Consider the following 17,158-nt stretch of genomic DNA (forward strand, 5'->3'; position numbering starts at 1 on the left):
CATAATACTCGTACGTTTTTGTACAGGGGTGGAAACTCACAACTATATTATCTATGCTGTATTTTTAGAATGAGTTATTATTACGAGCTTGCTAGTAATTTAACCACATAGTGATATTTAACTATTTTTCTTATTACAAAACGTCGATCTTATAATGGAACATTGCTATGTTGATTAAATGATAAAAACAGGGAAAATTACATTCGATAGTACTTTTTATCTTACTATTTATATATATATTTTATTTTAACACAAAGCACAAGTAATTACGAGTATGAAATGAAATCATTTAATCAACCAACCACAAAATAAGGTCAATCTACTTATCAAACTTTACGTGACTAAATGCACATAATATTGTCTATAATTAGTCTTTGGGCAAAGCGCTGTCACTTTTCCCTCTGGAATAGACTCGATATGCGCTCTTCGAGCCGAGCATTCTGTCGAGCAAACTGTGCTTCGCCCGTTTCCTGAGTGATAACACATCACGGCAAAGTTCATGAAACACCTCCCCGACTTGATTCACTTGTTCTGCTGCAGCTACTTCTGCGAAGCTGCATTCAAAATCTTTCGCTAATATTTCACCTTCTTCTGGACTCACCTGTAACATGTAAAGACAATAAAAATATATATTATAAATATATACATAACTTTATGTAAATGTTAACGACACTGTACAGTATATTATTTAAGAAGTTAGATGGGATGGCTCGATCGATAAGTGTTTTACCGAATATACACTTTCAAAATCTGAATTAAAAAAAATAATTAGATTGCAACAATGAATTCTGAACTCATCGCTTCCTCCTCACTTAAATAAGTAGGAATAAAAACGCTTTAATTTGTGTGCAGTATATGGTAATGGGTTGTTCAGTATATACTAGTAGTATGTTGGCCGGATTAATCTTGTAAAGAAATCGGCCCAATAAGTTGGGATACTTTGCCAAGCGACGTATTTGGCAAAACACCAACTTTTCTAGTGCAGTGACAAATTTGGTCGTGTTAGAATTAAATATGGACATATCGAATTCTTCTTTACAATTTTGGAAAGTCTTGCTATAATAAAAGTACTAGCACATTATGAAGGTGCCGTCAGAAAAAGTTTTCGTTTCAAAAAATCTATCATTCTTCATTTCAGTCGTCATTCCATTCTTAAAAATGAGTGCTTTCAATACATCCATTACTTCTTAGGTAAAGACTTTGACAATTAGGTCATCTTATCATATTAATAGGTTTACCTGTCTTAAATGTACCATATCAGCCTTATTGCCTACAAGTGTGAGCGGCACATCTGGGTGCAGACTCTGCTTGGCTCGACGCACGTAGTTAAATGATTCGCGGTCCGTGATTGAGTAAACCAGGAAGAGACCGTCAGCCCATTGCGCTATTTCGTTGCCAGGTAGCTCGTCCAAACTCTGCAGATAACATATATTATGGAATAGAAAACTGTAAGTAAAATAATACCTAATAATAGACCGATAAAATGAACATGGGTTAATGTGACAGTCTTTTCAACAAGCAAATAAAGGTTTAGACAGAAACGGAAGTATTGGTGACAAAATATAACATGGAGCTTCTTAAATCTTAATAAGTGAAATATAACCTATATTGAATTTTTGACTGTAAGGATGTACAAATTGTTGTCGAAATAAATTCATAAGCAATTTAAAAAAACATGAATAGTTTCGCCCCTTCAGGCAAATATCGATCTTCGACACTTAAAATTGGTCGGACAGTTTAGGCTACAGGCGGTCAACTGCACTTAATTATTACACGACGATCAGTAGACTAATAAGGAAAATTGTTACCTTTGGACACGTGTCCAATATTTCAAAAAGTATAGGTTCGCCATCTAGCAGAGCTTCGTGTTTATACTTGCTATCTGGAAGAGAAAATTAAAATAACTTTAAACTTGATTTATTATTTATTTAGATTGTTTTAAAGATTATCTGTTACAGTGTAGTTTTCCTACTTTCTTGGAAAAGATTTACTTGATAAAAAACATTGAAGGCAATAGAGATATTTAAGGCCATCTCGTGTGTCGATTGGATTATCAATAGCACAACTTTTTTCAAATAATGTGATACTTAGAGACAGACTGATAAGAAAAACTAGCACTAAAGTCTTAGCCCTAGTAAAAGAAAATAAAACTCGATACCTTGTTGATGATCGTACTCTCCGATGTACCTCTTAGTGAGAAATCGAACCGTCAGCGCTGTAATGCAAAAGAAATCTATCTGAATAAAAAAATTGTTTGTAATTTATTTCTTACGCATTTCTTATCTACTGGCCAGATTAAAATAAAATAGAAGTTTCATTGTTAAAAATCTAACCTAATCTAATCTAGTATGTAACATTTTAACAGGTCCCACAACTATAATATTTTTTGGGTGCACGAATGGGCCGGATCGACCGTTGAAATACCACAACCACACAGAAGACAAGCGTCGAATGGAAGCAATTCCGCGTTTCGTTTGATGAGTGTGGTGCCGGAGGCCTAATTTTAGTCCTCTTTCCCTTCCCACCCTTTTCTTAATAGGAAATGATGGGAAGTTGTTTCACGAATTAATATTTACCAAATGGACCACGTCACTTCATACACAATATGCAATTACGTTGAAAAGTAAGTTTTCACTTCCACTTATTATTATCTGTTCCGTCAAAAAGGATAGAAGACAATGTTTTGTAAGTATAATGGGCCTAGGGCCTAGCACGAATATTTGTGACAAAGGCCATCGTATCGTCATCATCAATTATGCCAAAATTAGTATGAGATTTTTCGTGTAAAGTACACCCGATGCCTTACACAAATTTTAATACAAATTTTGTGATGAAGATAGGATGGCGTTTGTCACAAATTTCGTGCTAGTCCCAAAGGTCATGAAGCACGCATATATTATTTGGTTTTAAAGGTATGGTATGTTGATAAAACCATTTCTTGAGTTCAAATTCACTTACACTAAAAAAATAACATTCTTCAACTTTAACATTCTCTCCAACGTTATAAATATTTATTAATGAGGGTGGTCATTAATTACTAGGTAAGACGTTTATAATTTCACCTATACAATAAAACGTACCAGCAGCAAAATTCTGTTAAAATGTTAAACAAATGCGTTAGCTAAACACACAAAAGTGCTCAAATCGTTCTGTTCGAGATAGTGATGTATCGAATTCACGTAGTATTTTTTTAATTCAAAACGAGTGTTTGTTTTTACTGTCCATTTGTGTACACGTTACGTTTTATTTGCGTACAATGTTGCCAGTATCTGACATTCCGATCTTATTTTTGCTATCCTAAAATACAGATTGAGCTTGGATATTTTATGGCCAGCAGTTAATATCAGTTTTTTAACAGCAAACGCAATTTGCAATGTACGAGTATGTTGGAATATATTTACCTTGAAAATTACAAAAAAATTACTTTCACTTGTGTATGTATGTCGCAACGCTAATTATATAATTGCGAAACGGTAATAATTTTTAGTACGTCATACTGTATTGATACTTTCTTTCGTATCTTTAAAAAATCAAATTTAATTTTGCAAAACAGCTTTGATCAAAATATATTTTAATCAAGCTTTAGCTAGGATTTGGTTTCAGGCAATGTCAATCTTACTAATATTATAAATGCTAAAATTTAGATGGATGGATGTTTGTTAGAAGGTATCTTCAAATTGGCGCAACGCATCTCGATGATATTTGACATAGATAAAGAACATAATCAGGAAGAGCACAAAGGCTACTTTATCAAGTTTTATTTTTTAAATCCGCGCGGACTAAGTCACGGGCTACAGTTAGTGTTATAATATCGAATGGTAGTTTCGAACCCAAGACCTCTTATCCGTTAGTATGTAGTATGTACCTTTAACTATACAGTTGTCTATTGCCTTTGTTAATTTTCATAACTTAAATATTTAGTTTATTTTCACATTCCCCTAAAATTGCGTCACTTTAAAATATTTGGCACGATCTACGCTACATTACATCACGAGAATAGAAACGAATTATTCCATAAAGGCATATAGTTACTGACCCGGTATGTTTCATTCTACATATAATGCTGTTTTGCTAACCTAATATTGGTTGTTACTAAATAAAACTTTCTATTATTTTACACCACACTAAAGGTGAAAAACAAACAAATTTCACATTAAGCAAACCAAAATAATGATAAAATTACAAAAAAGTGGTTAAATTCAAAAAGTATGATTGTCCCTTCCTCAAAGAGTGTACCTCTAATAAGACATGCATTAATCTTTGATTGATATAGATAATATTGCCTATTGTTTTCACATTATCGTAGCAATCATGTCAATAAACGCTTTCGGTATAATAAAAATAACTAAAAATATTTTTTTCAATTTTCAATGTATAACAACTTTATGACGTCCATAAAAAAACATATTATTACAAGAACATTTAGTGAAAACAGAAATAATTGTAACGATCGATCAAGCACTATCTTACAGTCGATTTCATGTGATGAAGTAACTGAATATTAACGAATTAAACCTCTGACGGATTCTAATTGATTTGAAATAAATCCGTGTTTATGTCATAAAAATTTCAATAATAATGAGAGAAAAAATGGGAATACAAAGAATGGAAGTAACACTACATTAGTAAGATATGAAATTAATATCTATTATACGTAAGTTCTGCCTTTATAAAGATTGTCCTATCATACAGATATATAAATGTAAACTTCTAGACCGAAAATTTGTTGTAAAGTCGACTTGCTTAAAGGAATTGGGGGTAGAGGGCGCTTAGTTTAATAGTAATCAGCTTAGCTCTATTGCCCACATTCTCGTTGCTGAACTCTTTGGTAGCTTGCCCAAACTGCCTTGGCTTGAATATTATACAACTTTTCACAATTTTTTTAAAATAATAATGTCATGACTTCGATATTCAACGAATTATTGGCATGTTATTAAGAAATCCGTAAATTAATAACATTACATCTATTTACAAAAACTGCTTTAAACTACAACTATTTTATTCATTACCAGTAAAACAGCTATATCGTCGCGCCGTTCGCAAATAACCGTTGTTTATTCTAAAGTCTTAAAATACTCAGAGATAGCAGGAAAGAAGCAGTGACTTCTTTATGTTTAATAAAAATAGAATAAACTCTGCCGAAACATAATTTTTGTGAATAGTTAAGACGTTTCTAGTGGGTTAGAGTCCTACGCAATCGTTTGGTACGGGTAGTGGTGTCTGAATCATAGTTGCTTTTCCGTACAACGTACTAAAATTGAAACATTTCCGTCACGTAGAATTAACATTAATGGACCTTGGAAAACATTTTGAGACGGTATATTTTTACGAAGATACGAGGATGTTTTTGCGTTTATTTTAAGGAAGGTTTAATTTTACTTCTCCAAGCCAACGCATACGTTAACGATAACGTTAACGCAACGATAACGTTTCAATAACCATGATTTGTCAAAAATTCGCTCCGGGCGCTAGAGTCACGGCATAAAAGGGTTGATGTACGTTTAAACTAAAATGTATTTGAAACACTGTCTAAGTTTATTATGGTTAATTATGGTAAATTTATTATGGTTCAGACTGTAATTAAGGCCAATAATACCACTTTACATGAAGAGCTGCAGTTCTCTTGGTCTGCTTCCAAGCAGTCCGTGTTCGGCACTGCATAGATCTATCTTAGTTCCTTTCAGTGTACATATCAATTATTGGGCACTGCCTCCAGCATTGAATATTCATTAATCCAAAAATTTTAATATTATTTTACCATTGCTTTTTGAATTGCATACCGTCCAAATTTATAGAAGTCTATTAGGAATTGGAGCGACCATTCGGTGACGTCAAACGTAACGAACCGTGAATGAATAGGGGGCATTGCGTCAACATTAGTTTCTTGACTGCTATCAACTCGTTTGGATGACATGTTTCAACGTAATGTAACAACGTTTTTATAGTATTGATACCAAGTTATAGAGCATTGCGAAATTAAATTTAAGAACTTTTAGAAAAGGATTATAAAAAGTACGAGTATATATCGTTGATGCACGTTGAAAGAATAAATGCAGAGAGAGTAAGAAGATTTACATAACAAATGTAAGTAGCTATGTTGGCAGAATTCTTCTCAAGAATATAAAGAATATAAAATAACGTAAAGAGTACCAGTGGTAGATCCCGCAACAATAATATTTGTTGGGTTCACGAATGGGCCAGGTCGACTGGTGAAATATCACGACCACACAGAAGACAGGCGTGAAGTGGAAGCAATTCCGCTTTTCGTCTGATGAGTGAGGTGCCGAAGACCTGATTTTAGTCCTTTTTCCCTTCCCATCCTTTTCTTATTAGGAAAGGATGGGAAGGGCAAGTAGATTTGGCGGAAGAGGGAATGCATAGGAATGGCAAATATCCTCTTTCTGTGCGTCCCCTTCTCCGTTGATTAAAGGTAGGCAACGCAATTACCAACTATAATATTTCTATAATTGCCTATATCTATGGGCAACGGTCGCCACCTTTTGATATAAAAAAACAGTAACCAACTAGCAATTTTACGTAGATATAAGGATAAAGAATCGAACGACGTGTGCCAGTATCACGGTCAAAAGAAACCAGTAGTCTCTGCCTACCACGTGTTTAAACCCATGTACAGAGTTACACGTACCCACCATCGTTTCATTACATTTTAACGTTACATATGAGCATATCTGTTAATGATCTCATCAATATCGGATTGCTCCAATTTATCAACATTAAATCATGATAAAATGATTGGCTATTGTTTATTTTTATTCCATAAAACAATTCGTAAACAAACGTAGTTTACGCAGATTGTTCTATCACTCGCGTTTTGGCGCTCTGCCACTTCGTTAGCACTCTACAGTGATATCACACATCTAAACGATTTACGATGACAAAAAGTAATAAGTATTGTATCATGCGCTAAATAATTGTAAAAGACGGGTAGCGTTACCGTATGTTTTTAAAAATATTCTGTCCCCAATTTCTGTGGCCAATTTTCAACAGGTTTGTAAAAATATGAAATCTTAAAAAAACAGAGATGAAAAATTTTTATTTATAAAATTCTCTCCAGTATCTAAAATAAATACCAACATATTGTCCTTGATTCAAAATTGGAATTAATATGGAGGAAGTACAAACGAAACCTAGTTTAAATAAATTAGCCAACCAAAATCTATTGAGCTTCCTGAAACTTTTATAAATACGATCGACTGCTGAATATACATCCCTTAAATTGCCTTGAAGCACGTACGATCGAGTTCTGCATGAGGGATTTCTTATTTTAAACCGAAACAATCGTGTTGGGAAAACATCTACACAGGGCGTGTTTCTTTTTTATTACGCCACGCACATGCACGGTCTAGGGTTACATCAAGACATTGAAAAAATTACAAAATTACTTTTTATTAAAGGAGCTTTAATAGTAATTTTCTAATTTTTAAGAGATTTATTTTCATTTATAAGAGAAAATTAAGTAGCCAGTTAGTGCAGTGGCAAAAAAATGTTAATTAAGAACACAAAAATTCGCGCGTTTCAAATTTCGGCACTACAGAATTAGACAGTGCACGAACTCGAGGTTATTTTCAATTGTTCTTCACGCCTGAATATTTGAACGTGCGCGTTTTAATATTACCTAATGTACTCTGAAATCAACTGAGATCAAAGTGCATGCAGAAGAAACGTTCGTAATCTTTTAAAAAAATATGTTAACAACCATTGCGAACTTATAAACAAGCCAAAAAGATCAAATGTTTTTCTACGACAGGTTTAGACAGATATGATCGTCTTATCAAGTGTAATTAAATTTTATAAACATCTTCACTAACGCCGGTCGCAATGTCGATTTTGTTACATAATATGTCATTTAAAATTATAATGAAGCTTGCTTCTTGAACTCTGAGTGCGACAGCTAGTGAGAAGACTCAATTCCGCATAATAAGAGCAAAGAAGTAGAAGAAAAGAGAAGTTAGATGTTAGTTTACAAGCAAAAGAGGAGATATGTGCCTTTTAATATAATTTGTAAAGTAAATTAGTGATTGATGGGGTAATAATTTTATGCTGGTTTCATATTTATAAGCTATGATTCGAATGTGCGAGTATATCAAAATAATAAAATATGACGTGTATGTACGTACGGAAAGTACGAGAGCAATGGAATTCATGATCATTGACCCATATACAAGTCGAAGTTTACGCACCAATACACAATGTTGCCGCCAAAATTAGACCTGAAGCGTCGAAATCATTCCAATTACAACCATCCTACGTGCCATCTGCGCCTTATCTTGAATCTATATTATCTAAGTTAACGCCATCGGGAAGATACTTTGTCACATGTCTCCTGGCTAACATTATAGAATATGTATGTCCCATTTTTGATCATTATTTGTTATTTAGTACCAAGAATTAATTAACTAATTATACAAAATAAATTTCGTGTACACCAGGTCTCCCTAGAATATTTTAATATTAAGTTTTAATTTATTGACTAGGTACTATGTGCCATTACTAAAAATTATACTGAAAGGCAAGTAAATTAAAAAAATACCGTAATAAGCTCGTCTTAACTCGCATTTGAATTCTTACTGCGTGTCGAGTATTAAGAATTCAACTACAGAATCTATTTTGACAACACAAAAATAGTGAACCCGACAGCGTGGGTTTATTTGCAACAGACCATGATAAATGAGCAAAGGGATATGTTTTGTACCGTAGTTGTCTACACTACTTATGAGCTTATGACGTCTGAAACTTCATGGGTGTACGTTGTGATGTATACGACATACAAAGATGTTAACGATTAGTAATCCAAGTGACTTTTTGCCTTCCAACCATTCGATATAAAAATATACTCCACAAACAAATGCACTTCGGTATATTTGTTCTATTGTGCTTTTAAACCCATGATTGGTACGAAGTCATCACCACATTGTGTTGCCAAAATTCGTTTTTTTGCCTACTGCTTCACATGCGATTTTCTCACCTCTACAAAAATCGAAAGTGTTATCTCTGATTACTCTGGAAGTGTTACAAAGAAGAGAGTTCTTTGAAAACACATGAAAACAATAAACATGATATAAAACACAGTATAGTGCTATACAAACTTTATGACGGCTCGAAAAATCGCAAGATATACGCAGAGAAAGATACAATTTTAACTATCAGGTGGAAGTTATACACCCGTTTGTACACTTTTCGCCACCCGTACTGGACTCACCAGGCACCCACTTTTAAAGACAAATGCTAGTTGTTTCCGAGCCAACATGAAGCTTGCATCTTGTAGTCGTTACATATTATTGACAATGTAAATACAGGAAATGGACACTCGTATTTCCTAAACATTATGAGCACAATGTTTACCAAATGTTGTTTTCTAAACTCCCTATCGAAGGTTTAGCTCTTGGTATTCGAGTCTGTTTTATTTTTATATTGTAAAAATAAAACATGTTTTTGTATATAACAGTTTCGCATTGCGGCAATGGTCGCGAGCATTACACACGTGTTTTTCAATGTTACTGTTATAAATAAATAAAATGACCTCAGTAAGAACAGAACGCAGCAGCAAAACTAGTACGTAACAATCCAACTTCTACATATAAAGCTTTTCATATACAATTGTTCATTTAATCAGAAGATGAGATTAAATAAATACATTACTAGAGATATTACGTGACATTTAAATAGATGAAATCGTAGGATTTACGAAAACTTCGATTTAAACAAAAGTGTAGAATGTGTCAAGCTATCGCCTAATAATAAATCGTTCAATATTTACAGTAATTATTAAATAAATTAAGCTATGTAAGTTATCAAAATTATAATTAATTGAGAAGCTACATTTCCAACAAAATAATTAACTAGTTCGCTTACAATTATTGCTAATTATTTTTTTATTTCGTAAAATGATCTGGTTTAATGATATAACACTGATGTAATCGTTGAAAACAATAAAAGCCACAATGGAGGAACATTTTTAGATCGTAGTTCTAATAAAATGCTTACATTCTAATCTCGTTTGATGATTTATTTCGCATCTATAAAATTTTCACGACTTATAACACTAACAGTATACCGTCATCCATAGAAGTAGGCAGGAATTATAAAAAATCTCTTATACATGCCACATCTAATTTCGTTTTATTAAACACTAGCTTTTGCCCGCGACTCCGTCCGCGCGGAATATAAAATAGAGAACGGGGTAAAAATTATCCTATGTCCTTTTCCTGGTTCTAAGCTACCTGCCCACCAATTTTCAGTCATATCGATTCAGCCGTTCTTGAGTTATAAATAGTGTAACTAACACAACTTTCTTTTATATATATAGATATCAATGTGCCTAAAAAGATGCCACATTTAGGTGGATAAATTGACAGCTTAATAAATTGCCATCCCTGGGACACATTGCATTTTGGAATATTGTATAGGTACATTTTACTTGGATGAATCTGTTATCGACTAAGGATAATAATTAATTTTTCATTATCTTTTCAACTAATCGGAAGTGACCCGGTTGAGACAAATCATGAGTACTCGTACTTTCTAAATTAATATTTGGATACATAATTATATGCATACTCCCTTTGTATAAATAATCAGATGCATAATTGTAGATCTAAAATAATAACTACGTGTAGTAAAGACCTTCGTGTTAAAATTTTGGCAATGTCATGCGACATCGAGTAGAAACAACTGTCTGGCAAAAGTCTCGTGTTGTCTGGTAGACCTTTAGGTATAACTGTAGACATCTTACACGAACAAATGTAAAATTTGGACGGAGTATTTAAACGCTCTCAGACAAAATCAGATTGCAATTTGTATTAAGCGTTACATATTACATAGGTAAATTTAGAAATCTAAGTTTTTTTCGTAATATGTGAGTTGATTTTGTTGGAGATGATAAAGTGGCTTTACGCATAGTTTTAACGGAACAGTTTGACTGTTTAGTTAAAAACTGACCGTCTGGAACGAGCTTTACAATGGAGCCTAGGTACACACGCACAGCTAAAAATGATCGTCTTTAGCGGGCTTAACTGGCAGCCAAACTTTACAGTCCTAAGTTTTGCTTACACCATAAGTTTTAACTGTTACTTTGTGTCTAATAACTTTCTAATACTACTTTTAATATTTGATGTTAAAAAATACATTGGTATCTGCAAAACCGGTCTAATTTTATTTTTTATTTAGTCCAAAAATATTTTAAATGTGGCTTCAAATAAAATAATTTACTAGTGAAGTTTCGTTAACCTTGGAAGTAACTTTTGATTGACTAATTTTATTTTCGTGGTCGTAGCTATGATGTCTTCAGAATCGCGTAGGAATTGGTTTATTATCCATGAATTCGTTGGGACGTTGACTCATAATTCAAAAGTAATTTTTTATCAAATTCTATATAACGACACTGCTAAAATAATGTATTCAAGTACAAACGTCGCCCACAGCCAAAACCGCTAAAATTAAAGCGAATTTGAGTCGATAAACTAGCTACATAAATTTCAAAACCATCCAAAGTTAACTTATGTACTTTTTTAACCATAACACAGGTAAAAAATGGAAGCAATGGTCATCTTAGTACCAGTTTTTATAGTAACTAAAGGCCACAACTTACCATTCGTAAAGCATCACAAGGGCTAATTATCAAACTTTTAAAAAGTTGTATAAACAACACTTATCCTGCAAACAAAACACTAAAGATTGCGCGTGCGTGTTTATGTATCGCGAGCTCACATACCGCTTTTGCCGACGGACGGTGCACCGATCACAGCCACTTTCACTTCGGAGAGTGAGGATTTCTTCCGTCTTATGCCTCGAGATGTCATTTTCCCGCAATCATCGTCCCGGCGCACGGAGATCTCGTGGAATGGCCCGTAGGCGGAGTGCGCGTACGCTCAACACAACCCCGCTCCCGCTTACCAGCTATTAATACCCCAAGCGACACAGCTCTGACATCGGCACCCGTGTTAATGGGTCAAGATCTGGCCAAGATCAGTTGTGCGAATAGGCGTGTTTACGTCGCATCGCATCGGGCTTCCTTACGACGCCACGTGCCCATGGCCGCCGGCCAACGCCGCCCCTCAATCTTGATACTGTTTCGCACCCACTACCACATAACTCATATCTTCTCAATTCACATTGTTAGCACTCATGTATAAAGACACAGACAACCTGTTACGTCTTAGCAGAAAAACTATTTTGCTTATAATGAATAGAAAGTATGGTTTCCAAGAGGATTGGAATATAATTGGCGTCCGTATCCGGCATTCTAGATAAAAAGTTTATTAGATGGTATGTTGGAAACGGCTCGGTACGCGTCAGGTATGCATCGTGTACTGACTGGCGAAGCGCCAGGACTCATCATCGTACTACAATTAAAATGTACGTAAGTACTAAACAACATTATCACTTCCATTGTTTATAATAATTTTTATGGCATATTTAACATCTTAGCACTGCTTTATTTCATTAACAAAATATATTTATTTATGATTCTAGAATAGTATTTTAACTAATTCCCCATCACTAGATTGTTTTCTGAAAGCACATACAATATTTATTAATTAAAAAAAAGTAATTTGTTGTAATTTCAACATAGAATTTTAAATCTTCTATCTATCTATATATATAAAAATGAATTGCTGTTCGTTAGTCTCACTAAAACTCGGAAACGGCTGAACGGATTTATCTTATCTTAGTCTTGAAATGTTCGTGGAGGTCTAGGGAAGGTTTAAAAGGTGAGAAAAAATTTATACCGCTATTAAGTTTTTTTTCTCTGCGCGCGGACGGAGTCGCGGGCGACAGCTAGTAACAAATAAAACCATATATAAGCAAAATATACATATTTATTAACTTTAAATTATACAATAAGTTTTTATACTATACACATATTATACATAGATAAAACCGTTTTTTATATTACATCTACAAGTTTATTGCTTGATGCGCGTTTCTCTATTCAAGCTTTACATCTATCCAACTATTTGGTACCTATCTATTATGATAATACATCGATTGTGATTTGTCAAGACCTATGAAATAATTAATGTAAAAAAATAAATGTTGTAACTTAGTAATCATGGTTTAACCTTACAGTTCCACTGTCATAAAAAATGTATTACAAGAACAAATAAAACATCAATCAACAAAGAATCAATTAAAACATGAGTTACAATAGTTGAAATTGATAAGAAAATAATTAAACAATTTCATTATTTTCTTATTACTATTATTAATTCATTATTTTATTATTTTCATTATTTTTATTATTTTCTTTCTTCCGCTCATAATTATTATGAACGGAAGTAGTAAATGGGTAAAAATAAAAATGTCTATCAAATTACAATCAATCTATAATCAAATCTTACATTTCTAATTAAAATCGACAATAAACTTATTGTAATGGAATAAGATATTTAAATTTGGAATAAAGTAGCGATTATGTTTTCTCGAGAGGAATTACATGTTTCAGATACTAAAAATTATAATAAAATGTTTTATTTCCTATTTAAAATGTAAGAATAAATGATATGTGTTACTTTGGGGGTTTTGACTGACGTGACACTTGTTTTGACTCATTATAGTTATCTCTGTTCATTTCAGTGAATGTGAGAGATGACAATGTGTCAATACAAATATCAATACATTTAAGACCCATAGTAAAAATATTCCAATTTTAAATTAATACATATTTTATTAATTTGTTTACATATAAAAATTTAAAATAAACAAATTTTAAAAAGTTTAATTAACGTAACGTGTAATAACATGTATTTTTATTTAATTAAAATGTTATGAAATATAAAAAAAAATATTAATTGCATTAAATGTAATGTGAAAAAAACAAATAATACTGTTGTATGCTGTAATTTAAAACGATGAAATATATACAAAACCAGACATTGTTAAAATGAGAACTCAAAACACAAATATAAAACTCTATAATAATGTAGAGAAAAAAATCGCATTAAAAACTTATGAAACTCATTAATTGTCTACGGCTTAAATTTACTTAATTATTATTAATTTATTTATTTTACTGTTAAATATAATTCCCTTATGTTAAATAAAATCTAATTTAAATGAACATATAGACAATGTAAAAGAAGAAGTATTTCCTAAATTAAAACATAGGAAATAGAAAATAATTATTTGCATAATAAAAAGTACAAGAGCCCGACATGCTGTATGGAAAGGATTTACTCTGAAGTATCTTAAAGTATATATAAGAAGCAGGAGTGATTGAGAAATTAAAAGATTATCATGATATGGGAACATTATGAGACAATGGCAACAGCACTGTTAAATACGAATTACGAATTTCTTTTCAACAAAAAAAAAAAAAAAACACGGAACACGTAATTAATTCTTAAAGATGTTTGTTAAATATAGAGTTAAATATCACAAAAATTTACTACTACAGATTGGTCAATTAATTACTTCAATAAGAACTTTACTACACTTTAGTAAGAAATGTGTTTTATAAACATTTATTGAGCCAGTCGTTAAATTTTAGTAACTTTAAATCTTACAATAATAATTTGGCACAAAATTAACTCTCAGTTTTGGTAAACAATGCTTAGATATTTTAAAGAAAAAAATTATACAAAAAAATTTACTTCATAATTTCTCTATTACAGTCATAACAATTACATAACATTTCTTTAATTTATTCATTAAGAATTTTATTAAGTCTCTCGTTTTAAACTAAAATAAGTGTTTATTGTCCAATTTGACGATAAGTGAAATATAACACAGACGATAAGAGTGGGTTAGGTTAAGTTACCGAAGACAATTGTATGAACAAAAAAAAATTCATTTATATTATTAATCGCTCATAAACTAATATATAGATTGGTTAATAGAACAAAATAATATCGTTCTCACAATTAATGCTATGAAATTCTGTGGTGGTATGTAAAACATTATTATGTACTTTAACTTACGAACTTAAATTAATTTTTTACTCAATAACTTATAAATTTACTTTAATTAAAACTACAAACTACAATGTTATTTACTTAAGTATCTTAAATTTTCATTATGTTCTAATCTATTTTTTTTTTTTGTTATTTATGTATTATTTTATTCTAACCTAAAAATACTTACAAAACAACCAAAATTAAGAGAAACATATAACGTAAAAACATTAAAAACCATACGAAATAGAAAGCAATCATTTCATACATATTTGTTATTCGTAATCATTTTGATATTATTTCTTGGAATCTAACTCTTGACTCAGTAATAAAAACAGTATTGTAATTTTACGAAATCTAAAAATTAAGATTGTTGACAATGGCCAATTATAATATTATTATTACTTATAATATTTATTTATTTACATTAAATAGTAAATTTAATCAATAAGAATAGTCATTAGATGAGAAACTTTTTAGGACACCTTTATACAAAAGAATCTTTATTAAATTTATCGAAAAACTAGCAAGCGAGAATAAATTTTCTAAATAAAAAGCAAAGAATTTTTTATAGGATGACAGTTCTGCAGATGAAATTGTTTATGCAACAATCTGAACTATAATAAAAAGAAAAAGTAAAATATTTTTAGATCCTTGCACTGGCAGAACGCAGATTAGGAAGAAGGAGGCCTCGACAGGTGGTTTGTGGCGTAATAACTTCTAGATAACTGTACAAAATGTAGCCTTAACCTACTATACTAAGACTAAGCATTTCAAATTAAACACTAGACCAATTATTCCTTTAATTAAACACTAGACCTAAGATTAAAAGTGTCATTAAATATATATGACATCAAATTAACACTAATATTATTTTAAATATTCTAAAAAAATACGTACTAAGTGTTATTATTAAGTCTTGAATAATGAAGTTGGTCAAGTGTTAAAAATGCAAATTATGAAAACTCTTTCCCAAAAATACTGACATTTTAGACATAGATTAAATGATAATAATATGTTTGTTCCTAACACAAGGTATTTTTTCCAAGTTAAAATTTCTTTACAATATCTAATAATAATTTGCTGTAATTGAATACAAAAAATTAGTTGACGATAGGTTTTTAAAATTGATGCAAAAAATCGGCATTAAAACTATTTCATTAATTTAACACAAAAAGTAAAAAAACTAAATCGATGACTCCTATGTAAATAATCGTATTCCACAATTTAGACTTATTGATAATCTAGTTACATATAAATATTATTATAATTAGAAAGTAAAATAAACAGAATATTAAACCTACGGAACTAATTTCTTTTACTGGCAACAATTTCATTAAAAAAAATTGTTGCCCTGCCTTTGACATTATTGATTATTGTCGATTTATCAAAGTATTGTATTGTATTGATATGTAATTTTTATATTTAAGCAATTAACATAGAACAAGTCATATAATAATACTAGATTTGATTTTTTAAATGACATTAGTTCGTTGGACGTATTGACGTAGATGTAAATGTTGCAATATCGTTGGAGATTGTGGCGCCCTCATGAAGGGGTGCTTGTTTCTATGTAGTGTCACTCCCAAATAATCTGTTTTTACGGTACGATTATTTACATAGGTACCATAGCATTAACTTTAAATTGAATTCGTTATTCTATAAACTAATGAACATTTTCTAAATATACTAAGAAAGGGTAAATTTGTGATGGTTGTGATGGAGCCTTGAAACATTGTACACACCTTAATCCTAAATTATATTTAAACCTTATTAATTAATTAATATTTTAAAATAAAAATAATTAAATACAAAAAGATAATCATAAAAAACTTGAAATATTCAAAATATTTCAAAGACTATATCAAAACACTTTAGGGACTCTGCTTAAAGGGTTCAGAGCTAGGCAAAATAAAATAAGAATTTAAAAAAAAAACAAGAAATAACTCTGTCCTGGATTATGAAAACTTGTGATAGACTGACCCATGTTTGTCTTAAAGAAAGTGCGCAGTATATTAATATTTTTGTGCACTTGCAATAATTTATTTGGGACAACGAACCATAAGTCTTTTATGTTAAAACCAGGTCAGAAAAATATTTTTTTACTTCATCCAATTATTAAACAGCCAATTAAATATCTTTAAAATACAAAAAATAAAACAGATATTAAAATTTTGAATGATAAATTCAATTCTTCATGAATATTTAAAAATAGATTGACAATGAAAACGTCTGAATATAAAAAA

General features: G+C 31.3%; 1 protein-coding gene across 1 annotated transcript; it reads right to left on the minus strand.

Annotated features, from left to right (window-relative positions):
- Window positions 1-275: 275 nt before the first annotated feature.
- Window positions 276-12,005, minus strand: LOC106717335 (ras-related and estrogen-regulated growth inhibitor). The gene is made up of 5 exons (XM_014511189.2): window positions 11,732-12,005; window positions 2,159-2,215; window positions 1,809-1,882; window positions 1,239-1,415; window positions 276-601 (listed from the first exon to the last, which is right to left on the minus strand). Exons 1-5 carry the CDS (start codon window positions 11,817-11,819, stop codon window positions 368-370), a joined length of 630 nt encoding a protein of 209 aa, XP_014366675.2. The 5' UTR covers window positions 11,820-12,005; the 3' UTR covers window positions 276-367.
- Between the last annotated feature and the right edge of the window lie 5,153 nt (window positions 12,006-17,158).

Source organism: Papilio machaon, chromosome Z (genome assembly GCF_912999745.1).
Source record: "Papilio machaon chromosome Z, ilPapMach1.1, whole genome shotgun sequence".
Classification (NCBI taxonomy): domain Eukaryota; kingdom Metazoa; phylum Arthropoda; class Insecta; order Lepidoptera; family Papilionidae; genus Papilio; species Papilio machaon.